This window comes from Diachasmimorpha longicaudata, chromosome 3, assembly GCF_034640455.1.
Source record: "Diachasmimorpha longicaudata isolate KC_UGA_2023 chromosome 3, iyDiaLong2, whole genome shotgun sequence".
NCBI classification, from domain to species: Eukaryota; Metazoa; Arthropoda; class Insecta; order Hymenoptera; family Braconidae; genus Diachasmimorpha; species Diachasmimorpha longicaudata.
The window spans coordinates 9,291,397-9,301,828 of NC_087227.1; the positions used below are offsets into that span (position 1 = coordinate 9,291,397).

At 39.2% G+C, this 10,432-nt stretch overlaps 4 protein-coding genes across 5 annotated transcripts; 2 read left to right on the plus strand and 2 right to left on the minus strand.

Moving 5' to 3' along the window:
* Positions 1–991: 991 nt before the first annotated feature.
* Positions 992–4,319, minus strand: LOC135160843 (WD repeat and FYVE domain-containing protein 2). Of its 2 annotated transcripts, none has more exons than XM_064117915.1 (6): positions 3,939–4,319; positions 3,222–3,385; positions 2,292–2,518; positions 1,816–2,194; positions 1,542–1,741; positions 992–1,449 (listed from the first exon to the last, which is right to left on the minus strand). In XM_064117915.1, exons 1-6 carry the CDS (start codon positions 4,003–4,005, stop codon positions 1,308–1,310), a joined length of 1,179 nt encoding a protein of 392 aa, XP_063973985.1. In that variant the 5' UTR covers positions 4,006–4,319; the 3' UTR covers positions 992–1,307. The 2 variants fall into 2 exon arrangements, with proteins under 2 accessions (XP_063973985.1, XP_063973984.1); XM_064117914.1 differs by having other exon boundaries at positions 3,222–3,363; positions 3,939–4,318.
* LOC135160856 (protein crossbronx homolog) lies at positions 3,029–6,617 on the plus strand. The gene is made up of 8 exons (XM_064117939.1): positions 3,029–3,217; positions 4,720–4,916; positions 4,987–5,165; positions 5,439–5,503; positions 5,590–5,690; positions 5,864–6,051; positions 6,131–6,299; positions 6,379–6,617. Exons 2-8 carry the CDS (start codon positions 4,884–4,886, stop codon positions 6,466–6,468), a joined length of 825 nt encoding a protein of 274 aa, XP_063974009.1. The 5' UTR covers positions 3,029–3,217; positions 4,720–4,883; the 3' UTR covers positions 6,469–6,617.
* On the minus strand, positions 6,599–8,971 carry LOC135160837 (X-ray repair cross-complementing protein 6). The gene is made up of 4 exons (XM_064117897.1): positions 8,813–8,971; positions 8,405–8,570; positions 7,456–8,271; positions 6,599–7,318 (listed from the first exon to the last, which is right to left on the minus strand). The coding sequence occupies exons 1-4, from the start codon at positions 8,969–8,971 to the stop codon at positions 6,696–6,698; spliced, it is 1,764 nt and encodes a 587-aa protein (XP_063973967.1). The 3' UTR covers positions 6,599–6,695.
* A 278-nt stretch (positions 8,972–9,249) lies between these two features.
* On the plus strand, positions 9,250–10,351 carry LOC135160857 (thymidylate kinase). The gene is made up of 3 exons (XM_064117940.1): positions 9,250–9,383; positions 9,581–9,740; positions 9,883–10,351. The coding sequence occupies exons 1-3, from the start codon at positions 9,260–9,262 to the stop codon at positions 10,220–10,222; spliced, it is 624 nt and encodes a 207-aa protein (XP_063974010.1). The 5' UTR covers positions 9,250–9,259; the 3' UTR covers positions 10,223–10,351.
* Positions 10,352–10,432: the final 81 nt, after the last annotated feature.

The following is a 10,432-nucleotide window of genomic DNA, read 5'->3' on the forward strand; positions in this document are numbered from 1 at the left end:
TTGATAAATTCGTTATTTTGTATTTTCGTAGTATTGTTTAAATAAATTACGAAATTTAAAAGAATTGGAGCGACGACGACAAATTCTTTGAGATGATTTTCGTGTCAAAATAATTTTTGAAAGTTTGCATCAACCCCACTAGGGATTTAAGCTCATAAACATCGGGTAACCACCTCGCTGATCTAGGGGAAAATGGTAGAATAAATTTGAATAATTTATTGACTTGATAATAACGTCATATATTTCTTTTATCAATTGTTTTTACACATGATCGAGTGTACTTAAGTAACGAATACATCACCATTCTGAAAATAAATTGGAAAGGAATCTTAATATTTCTTAGGTACAATACATACATTAATAATATTTAAATTTGTCGAGTAAAGGGGCTGCCTATGGAATGGATTACACAAAGCATTATAGACACAGTGATCAAGGGAATCTTGACTTTCCTTGTTACATTAATCTCTATGGAAGCGCGTGTATCTCATTCAATTTTTATGAATCATTTGATACGCTGGAAATGACGGTAGAAACATTTTTGCGACATGCATGCAGTCATTCGTACTATCGAGTAATATACAGTGTTTATTTGTGGTGAGGGTGAGTGGTTGTTGTGAAGAGTACAAAGGATGCAATTTATAATGCATTCACAGAGAGGAAAAAACATTAAGAAATTTTCATTGTTCAATTAATTTCATTGATTAGTTTTCCTGGATAATCCGGGGGTGCAGAGGGCGTAGAAAAATGTCACTAATTTTTAGACAGAGATTTCTTGTGATGTAAGAATACATTTCTTGACTTTTTCATAAAAACAAACAAAAAACGATAAACAAAACCGTAAAACTCGTTCCATAAAATTCTATGGTTTACAGCTCTTTCAATGGATGTGACTGAAATATTTCTCTCTACATGTCAATACCTTCCCATTCCTATATTTTTACATTATAATTCAATGGATATAATCATTCTTTCAATTAAATACAAAAACTCGATGGATATTTCAGTTTCATATTGAAGTACAAATCCCACAGCAGTGTTTCTCAAGAATTATTTACAGTAATTGAAATAATTTTTTATCCAACATTGATGAAGAAATAGTTGTAGACTTATTATTCCCAAAAATATAGTAATTCATCTCCTAGAATTGAATCAGGCGTGCTAGTTAATTAATTTTAATCGTTTTGTTTTGATTCGATGAGTAGCAATTTCAACACACTTATGAAGCCATCGTATGCAATCTTACAGGGTTTTGAACCCTTCCATAAATGTTTTATGAGTTAGATCACTCAAGAGAGACTGACGGTTTATTGCTGGAGAAGGGCTGTAATGTCCCAAATTTTAATAACTCGGTCCTGACCGACTGTTAATAATTTCCTTCGGGAGACATCGAGGTCCATCGCTGTGATGCTGTGTTTTGCATCGTGAAATGATGCCATTGATGGTTGACTAGAAATTTATTATCAAATCATCATTACGTAAATAAATGAATAATAATGATGTAAACAATCTCGAAATTATTAAACAGTAATGGCACTGACTTGGCAGACTTGAGTTGAATGTGGCAGGGATCACAGACTCTAACTTCAAATTCAAAACCCATGGCAGGAATAGGAATCCTCTGGGATGTGCAGCGATCACACAGGGCCCTTCCACAATTCCTGCAGTGATGCTGTCTCAATCCCAATTGTCGTTGGTCCATCATAGCCTTCATATTCCAGAAGAATGGTCGTGAACAGCCCTACAAAGATCATTAAAATCCACCATAAAACCAAAATCAATGACAACTGGATAATTACATCGACCAATGCTCACTTGGCAAATATCGGACTCTTCCCAAGCAGCAGTCTCTTTCCTGGCCCCAGCCATGCTCCAGCCCACAATGACTCCATCCTCACCCCCAGAGAGTAACAATCTTTCGTTACTGGCAAAACACAACGCTGTGACTTTGTTACGATGCCCATGCAATTCATAAGCAACTCCCTGACGTCCTCCAATATCCCATACGATGATATTCTGATCGAAACTGCCAGAGAAGAGTAACTGCTTCTCAGAGTCCCATGCCAGGGTCCTGATGCTGCCACTGTGAGCATTGAGACAGGCTACAAGGCTTATGGATTTTGGTTCCACCTTCAGCATTGTGATTTCACCACCGTAGTCACCGACAAAGGCGTGTTTAGATTGTTCGTCAAATCTGACATTAATTATTGTAAAGAAAATTCAACTGCAGCTATAAAAATTTCAATTTCTAATGATTCATTCGTTGATCTTTGGCATGATAAAAAGGATACTGCAAAGCTGTGAACCAACTGTCGCCTAGATAACTAGACTTGGCTTTTCCAAAAAATCCCAGTCGCATTCCAGTGTCTGCACAATGCAACTGCAATGATTTATCTCTCCCGACGCTGAGTACCCAGCTATTAACTGCCGAGAATACTACACCCGTTACTCTACTCTGATGGGCCAAATACTCCCTCATTGCTGTCATTCGATTGTAATCCTGCTCGAGGAGAAACTCCTAAAAGCGAATGTCATCCTGAGTCAATTAAAATTTCTTCTACTCCTGCAGAGCATATCATAGTTCTTGGCAATTTCAACGCTCAGGAAGGAGAGGATAAACTATAAATTACTAATTGACTAATGCTTCTAATGATGGTTCATCCGTTTCTCATTAAGGCAATTTCTTAAATATCAATTTACAAAAAGCAATTGTGCCTTTGAAAATGCTTCTAATGCTCATTAAAAAACAATAAGTCATAGACGCTCTGTGTTAATTACAGGCAATCAGAAAACGATAACTGGGTCTAGGGCAAAAAGTTGAGTAATATTCATTTAGCGGAAGACGTTATCAGTAAAGTCCCCTTCCAACATTTACTTTGGCGGCATTAATCGACGAAATGATTTCCTAAGAAATTTCTCCATTGACTGAATTTTTTATTCTGTGTTGACGTCGCGCTATCTCTAATCAGAATAAGAAACCATGGACTGAGTCATCATTCGTAGTGATTCTCCCATAAAACTACCATTCCGTCGATTTAGTGGTGCGCCTGCAGTTGAAAATAAAGCTCCCCAAGAATGTAATCAATACTGAAGTGACTCTAGATTAATTTTTAAACCGATCAATTGTATATGAGTCACCAAACCAAACAAAGACAGTGCCCTTCTACAAGCAAAATTATATAAAATCCCTGGATGTGGTGAGAAAAATACGAGACACGTACGTCAATAGATCCATTCTCCAGCCCCACAAAAAGTCTTCTGCTCTCCACATGGTAATGCATCGCAGTGGCTCCAGCAGCCATGTACTGGCACACACTGGGCCAGTACTGGCCAGAGTCACGTTTCAGCCATACTCTAACAGTCCTGAAACCGAACAAGTGGGACCCTGGTCTTACATTGCATATACTGCATTAATTTTTGCTAATAAATCAGCAATAAATTCTCGAACTATCGCTGTGCCAAGAAAAATGGATTTTTCGGAGTATTGGGATCAGAATAAAAGGTCGATATAATGCAAACAATGGAAAACCTATGTTGAAGCCATTATAATGGCTTTACCCGGAAGCAAAGATCGTCAATACGCGAACAATCTCAGGAGAATGAACCCTGAACGAACAAAAGCATCAGAATTATCATAATTGGGGCAGAAGATAAATTGGATTCAATCGTCAATAATTCGGGATCGGTAGAGTAAATTAACAATTCCTCTTCATTTTCGAGATCGGCAGAGTGAACTCCAACGATTTTTCTTTCTCTTTCAAGAACTTTTAGAGACTTGAAAATGAGTCGTGACTCAGAAAAATCGCATCATTCGTTAATCAGATATGGAAGATTTCTGAAGGGTGGCCTCCCTCGGCCCCTCTCTGCCCCAATCAACTCCTGGATATCCCCTTATCATTCTCATGAACAAATTAATGTCAACTGAAACTAAAAAATACCTATCATCACAGACACTGATGACTCCGTCCTCTTTGGGTATAATAACAGCAGCATTGACATCGTCATTGCATCCCTCTAACTTGGACATAAGTATTGGCTTCCGGCTCGTACTGAATTTGTCATTATTAGCACCGGTCGCTGGTTTTATCTCAGCTGCCATTTCACCTCAATTGTTGTCCCTCTTCACCACCAATCGTTCAGATTCCACAATTATCACAACAATTAATCACATTCAACAACCGTAAGACTACCATTTGCCGAGAAATAAACCTTGATGTCGTTGAAAAACTATTTGTTTGTTCATGAGAAGTTTAACAAGTGTTTAATCCTGGGCCAAGGTAGCACGTCCTCTCTGACAACTCAACAAATATAACTAACATATTTACGCGTGTGGGTGTGAGAAATACGGAGTATTAGAAGTTCCACGATGTACGTAGTGAGGGCGCGACGAATGGCTTGGCGCTATTTTTTTAAACAATTATTTACGTGAAAAATTATTTGTCCTGTCTTTCCAAAAACCTCATTTAACTTTCAACCTTTAATTTTGAGTAGTAGAAGCGAATAGTTATACCTCTTGGTATAACTGTAATTGTTGTTAGGATCAAATGCAGCCCTTGTCTTTGTGTTTTGATAACATGGCGGGACAACAGACCCGCCACCTGAAGATAAAATTGAGAGTCTCAAACCCAAACCCTCTGAATCTCTCGACAACCGTTGGTTTTTTTTTTCAGTCTCTTTGTATTGAGTTAATTAATTATTTCAGTTGAATTAATTCATTAGGGAAATCAGATAACAGCCATCTTTGAACGCAATCATCATGTGACTGTGTGGTGTCTGTGTTGAATTGAAGGAGTAATCGATTCGTAGAGATGGCCAAGAGCTGAGTAGAAAGTTCATTCGTTTTCAGAAGACATTTGAGGAAGTAATTAAAAGGATTAGTCAGAATGAACGTCAACGTTGCAGGATCCAGCTCAAAGGTGAGATGACGACGGTCTAATTGGAGAGATATTTTTTCGGGGATATCTGATGACAGGATCTTTCATGCAGGCAATGGGTGTCGAGGATGAGCTGAAGAGACGGGGGTCCTTCAGAAAAATATTGCCTGGTGGATCTGGGGGAGATTCACAGCTCAATACGTCTATAAAAATGATTGACCGTCCTGATGTTGCTGGGAGTAACAGTGAATATGTGGTTTATCTGCAGGAGTACAGTATTTTATCGGAATAGTAAGGAATTTTTATTGTTGTTTTTTTCTGGTGACATCCCACTCAAACCAATACTCAACATTTATGTTGAAACCCTAACGCCCACAATGAATTTACATAACTAATTTCTTTAGATTATTAGCAACTGAAAATAATTCTTCTCGTCAATTTGAAAAATCCTCAGTCTAATTTAGGGAAACATGACAATCCCGACATTAACAAGCACTATAGATAAAAAACCGATAAATAACAAAAAAATATGTCTAAAAATATTAAATTCTAACTTTTTACTAGTAACGTCCTTCAGAATCAGGATCTGCGGGGGATTTATGTGATTCCATCAGCAGAGAATTCTTTCTGTACGTCAAATAATCAGGAATTCAATAAAACATCTGAGATTATTTTTATCTCTCCCAATAATGAAAACATCTTGATAAATTTGCAGTGTGGTTCGGAGTGTTATTCATACGTCAAGGATTCTATCAAGGTGGAGTCTTCAGATTTACGATGACCCTGCCTGAAAATTTTCCAGACGGTGGCTGTCCGGTACGTAATTAAATAAATGCCATAAAACGAGATTTAGACGTCACTCTATCTCAATACATAACTCAGAATGAATGAAGCCGTAGAAAATGTCTTTGATATTTCATTCATCTTATTTACCCCTTTACCACTAAATTATTATTTGTTTTCTTACCATTAATTTTCTTTCCTCGTAGAAAGTTGCCTTTCAATCAAACGTCTTCCATCCACTAGTTTGCCCAGAGACAAACGAGCTCAACACATCTGCCGGTTTTCCGGAATGGAAAAAAAACAACAGGATATATCAATTAGTGCAATTTATCGTTAAAGTGTTCACTAAAGTTGATGGAAAACTGCCATCGACAAATGTAGAAGCGTCCACGCTGTAAGTGAATCGCCAAACCAAATGAATGACGAGAATTTCCAAATATTTATTTACCTGCTATTTGTCATTGTTGCAACAGATTAGATAATAATATAGAAGAATTTCGTTCTCGTGCGAGAAAATGCGTACGAGAAAGCCTCGACCACGTCTACGATCCTCCAGAGACTGAGGATAGTCACTACATGAAATTCACCTCATGGGATCCAGAGATACACGAGCCAATTAGACAAAAAATTTACGAACCAAAGGTGAATTATTTTCAGTCACTCCTTCAAGGACAAAAACCTACAAGTTCCATTCATCTTGATATTTTTCTTCCCTTTACAGAGACAAGAACCAGAGAGAACGCCCACCGGATTTTCCTGGGTCCAGCCTGGTTCGCTTCAACCGCTATCGAAACTCGAGGAGCCAAGATAACGCTTGTAGCACGTGGGTAGGTTACAATGTTGACGAAAATGCTCTAAATTACACACTGCTTGCCTTCATACACTTAAACAGAGGAATGAATACGAAATATTTTTATAAAAACTTACAAACTCAATAAATCTTATTGGATTACAAAAAAATACGTGAACTTTATTCACTTCTAATTACGTACATTTGTTACAAGATATTTCATTTATTAGATTGACAGTGACTTATCTTTACATGGCTCCCGCATAATCCTGACATCTCTCAATGAGAACAGCTTTAACTCCAGTAATTGGCTGATTGAGGGCCCTCAGTAGAGCCCTCAACTGAGGAACCGTATACATAGAAAGATTTCCCTGAATCATTCTCTCGGCGGTTTCCCTATCGTACCTCACCACCTTGACCGCCTGATTGATCTCATTCTCCATCGTGCTGCGAAAAATCTCGAAGAACGAATCAAGTAGGCCTCTCTTACTCAGGCTCATCTGCAGGATATCCACTGCAGGTTTCGTGAAGTCCTCAAAGTTCTTCTCTTCATCCCACTCCTCGTTCAGAGCTAGCGCCAGTATATACTGTTGCTGCTTTGACAATTTTGGATTGGGAAATATTGCAGGGCTGTAGTTGATCCTAAACCTTTTGATTACCTTCTCCATGATGTTCAGCTTCTTCTCATCATTGTACATCTCTAGTCCATCAGTTGCCTCGCTCTTCATTAAGGCCTCGTGCGATTTGTTGATCTCCTCCTCAAAAGGGATTCGAGTGAAGTTGAAACCGTGGTATTCAGGGCATGGCCACATCCTGAATAAATGTGTTCTTCCATTGGCTCTGACTGTTGCTGCGCAAATTGCCATTACTCCTGTAATTAAATTATAGACCCACAGTTCATTGGTCACTTGAATGAATTTGAATGATATGCTCGACAACAATATCCTCGGAGTTCGGGATTGCAAGTCACGATTATTGTCATAAATAATATTGTGAAATAGGACAAACCTTTCTCCTGACATTTGACGAACAAAGCAGCGAAGAGCTTCTTCTCATTAGGGGACGCATCAACAGGAACCCCGAGGAACAATGCAGGAGGAATGTGATACCAAGGAGGCTCTTTCAAAGCCTTCTCGAACCTCAGGATCTCAATGCCCTTGGGCTTCAACTGATTGATGCCCTTGGCTTCCTTCAGCGTAAGAAGGATGTCCCGTCCACCCACCCGCTGCCACTTCCTGATGCTTGAGTTCATGATATCCTCACTGTCATCATCATCTTCATTTGGCTCTTCATCGTCGAAGAAATCATCAATTTTCTTGTAATGAAAGTAGCTATCGAGGGGTTCATTGGTCGCCTTATCCATGGCGATCTTGCGTAGCGTAGGACGAGTCTTGGTGATCGTCTGGAGCTGGACTTTCATCAGGACTTTCTCACCAATCCTCAGGTCTATCTGTCCCAGAGCCACCTGCCTTTTCATGACTTCTCGTTCAATATCCAAGGGGAGTGATCTTTTGGGTTCCTTGTCGCTGTCAGACGCCAGCATCTCCAGCTGCTTGTAGAAGTCAAAGCTCCAGGAATCACCGAAACCAACGACCTTAAGGCCCACTTGAATGTCCTTAAAATTTTTGGCGACAATAAAAGCTTGCTGTCGTGCATCATTGTCGTTGAAGGGAGGATCGTCGTGGCAGGTGATGAGGTTCACTTGACGAGTTGTCATTTTTTTCTTTATGGAGTCGAAGGAACGTGCGGCGTGGAGGAGAATTTGGGAAAGGGGATACGCTACCTCGGAGGCGATGCTCGCGTAGTAGGGGAGCTTGCGATTTTCTGGAATGGACAATAAACCAAAAAAATTTCATTGAAGTGTCGCCGCCATTAAGAACCACAAAAAATTACAAAAAATCCAGGGATACATCCTATGATTTATCAGACATTGTAGATACTTCTGTAATTTTCTTACGTATGTACAAGAGTTTTTTGAGCATCTCCACAGAGACTTGACCAAACTCCAAAACCGTCAGAATGTTCTTAATCTCAGGATCACTAGTGGTTGTAGCAAAAAGCACTAAACCCATCCAATCGTCCCTATTCCGAATGAGTTTTTGTCTCAAGATTCTCTCGTACATCTACAAGGAAACGGATTTTTATCGACACGGTAATCTCATCGTCTCTCGATAAGGGCTGAGTGAAAATCGTCAAGTCTTTTAAATTGTGACGGTATTTTTTGGAGCTTCAAAATGCCATTTATTCATCTGAATTGTATCGTTGAAGTACGAGATATTGGAGAGAACCTCGATTAACATATGGAGTTCGAAGAAAAGCTTACACTTTCCAGTTTCATGGTTAACCAATAGAATGATAAACTTACGGCAAGAGCCTCTTGGAAGTACGAGTTGGTGTTCGGGCCACGATTCCTATGCATACCCTGCGTTCCATCAACAATAAACAAATTTGCACACCGAAATGAATAGTCCACTTCTGGGTTTTCATTTCCCCTTTTCTCTATTTCCTGGTGGTCTTCCTCCATGATTTGCGCTTCACACCCACTTGTTTTCAACTAAACAGCTGCCTTTATCCAGAGGCTGACTAATGTCGATGAGCACTGACTGCTAATGCCAACAGACCTTGAACGAGTTCTAACCTGTACCGAGCTGATCAGCTGATGGCCATTACACATTTCCCGGTAAAAATCAGTCTTCACACGTGTTCACAAGTCATTCGTGAGGAGTTGACATTGTGCACCGTTTGGATATTTTCGTAAAGTTGCAGTTAAACTCGAGAGCGAACGCATTTTGTACAAGTGGAGTCAATTAAAATGTCTCGAGGAGCTCTATTGGTGCTAGAGGGTTGTGACAGAGCGGGGAAATCAACTCAAGTTAAAAAACTTGTCCAGGCCCTCAACGATCTGGGAATTCCCGCCCAAGAGCGACGATTTCCCGGTGAGTAGACTCTACAGAATTCACTAGTGGCCTAGAAAATGGCAGACCAATTATTTTTGAAATTATATTCATCAATTTATAAGCTATTTCGATTAATGGACCATTTCGCAAATGCACTGTTTCATATCTATAAATAAAGTTGTCATAATGATCTCGAACGAATTTCCCTATTTAGAAAGTGTTTTTTCATTTTCCAGACAGAAGTACAACAATTGGCACAGTTATAGACCAATTCCTGTCGAATAAAAATGATTTACCACCTGAAACCGTTCACCTGTTGTTCTCTGCGAACCGATGGGAGTGTGTAGCCCACATGCAAAAGACCCTTGAAGCTGGAACGACGTTAGTAGTTGACAGGTAAGTTGAAAAATAAATAAACTTCAGTCTGAATCAACTTTAGTTTTTTCCTCAATAGCTGGAGGGTGAAGACTATAGAAAACTAATTCTGGAAGTCATAGCGAGAAACACTTCTATAAAGCACTTTTGATTCTTTTGACAGATATGCAGCTTCAGGGGCTGCCTACGCAGCAGTATCAACAAAAAAAGATTTATTCTGGTGCAAGGAGCCAGACAGAGGTCTACCAGCCCCAGATTTCGTGGGTTTCCTAACCATCGATAACAACGTCCTGGCTACAAGAGGAGGCTGGGCAAATGAACGATTTGAGAAGCAAGAATTTCAGAAAATAGTGGCTGAGAATTTTCTCAAATTGAAAGAAGACACGTGGAAAGTTATACAAGCGGATCAAGAGGTCGATGTTGTCCACAATCAGATACTTAAAGAGGCTCTGAGGGTTATTAAAGATGTTGAGGGCCAACCGATCAAAAAACTCTATGAGTGATAAATGCATATGTTTTTCAGAAACAACTAAATTGTCAATTAATTACTAATTTTCCTAAGTACTTAAAGAACAAACTAAATTCAAAGCTATCAATTTTTTGTAATTGCAAATAAAAGAGCCCCCCATTATCAAACATCTCATGTATTTGTCAAATATGTAACCAATACAAAGAAACTTCCATCCTGCTCGTAAGCAATACAGAAAAAAATC

What these genes read in the sequence shown, in the direction of transcription:
- LOC135160843 (XM_064117914.1), bottom strand. Translation starts at nt 4,099, where the DNA reads ATGGCAGCTGAGATAAAACCAGCGACCGGTGCTAATAATGACAAATTC. An exon ending in ATCAGTGTCTGTGATGATAG is followed by an intron (nt 3,364 to 3,938) that starts GTATTTTTTAGT and finishes GTTCGGTTTCAG; the next exon opens with GACTGTTAGAGTATGGCTGA. An exon ending in TGGAGAATGGATCTATTGAC is followed by an intron (nt 2,519 to 3,221) that starts GTACGTGTCTCG and finishes ATTCGCTTTTAG; the next exon opens with GAGTTTCTCCTCGAGCAGGA.
- LOC135160856 (XM_064117939.1), top strand. Translation starts at nt 4,884, where the DNA reads ATGAACGTCAACGTTGCAGGATCCAGCTCAAAG. An exon ending in TTGCAGGATCCAGCTCAAAG is followed by an intron (nt 4,917 to 4,986) that starts GTGAGATGACGA and finishes TCTTTCATGCAG; the next exon opens with GCAATGGGTGTCGAGGATGA. An exon ending in ATCAGCAGAGAATTCTTTCT is followed by an intron (nt 5,504 to 5,589) that starts GTACGTCAAATA and finishes ATAAATTTGCAG; the next exon opens with TGTGGTTCGGAGTGTTATTC.
- LOC135160837 (XM_064117897.1), bottom strand. Translation starts at nt 8,971, where the DNA reads ATGGAGGAAGACCACCAGGAAATAGAGAAAAGGGGAAATGAAAACCCA. An exon ending in CAAAAAACTCTTGTACATAC is followed by an intron (nt 8,272 to 8,404) that starts GTAAGAAAATTA and finishes TGTCCATTCCAG; the next exon opens with AAAATCGCAAGCTCCCCTAC. An exon ending in CGTCAAATGTCAGGAGAAAG is followed by an intron (nt 7,319 to 7,455) that starts GTTTGTCCTATT and finishes ATTTAATTACAG; the next exon opens with GAGTAATGGCAATTTGCGCA.
- LOC135160857 (XM_064117940.1), top strand. Translation starts at nt 9,260, where the DNA reads ATGTCTCGAGGAGCTCTATTGGTGCTAGAGGGTTGTGACAGAGCGGGG. An exon ending in CCAAGAGCGACGATTTCCCG is followed by an intron (nt 9,384 to 9,580) that starts GTGAGTAGACTC and finishes TTCATTTTCCAG; the next exon opens with ACAGAAGTACAACAATTGGC. An exon ending in ACGACGTTAGTAGTTGACAG is followed by an intron (nt 9,741 to 9,882) that starts GTAAGTTGAAAA and finishes TTCTTTTGACAG; the next exon opens with ATATGCAGCTTCAGGGGCTG.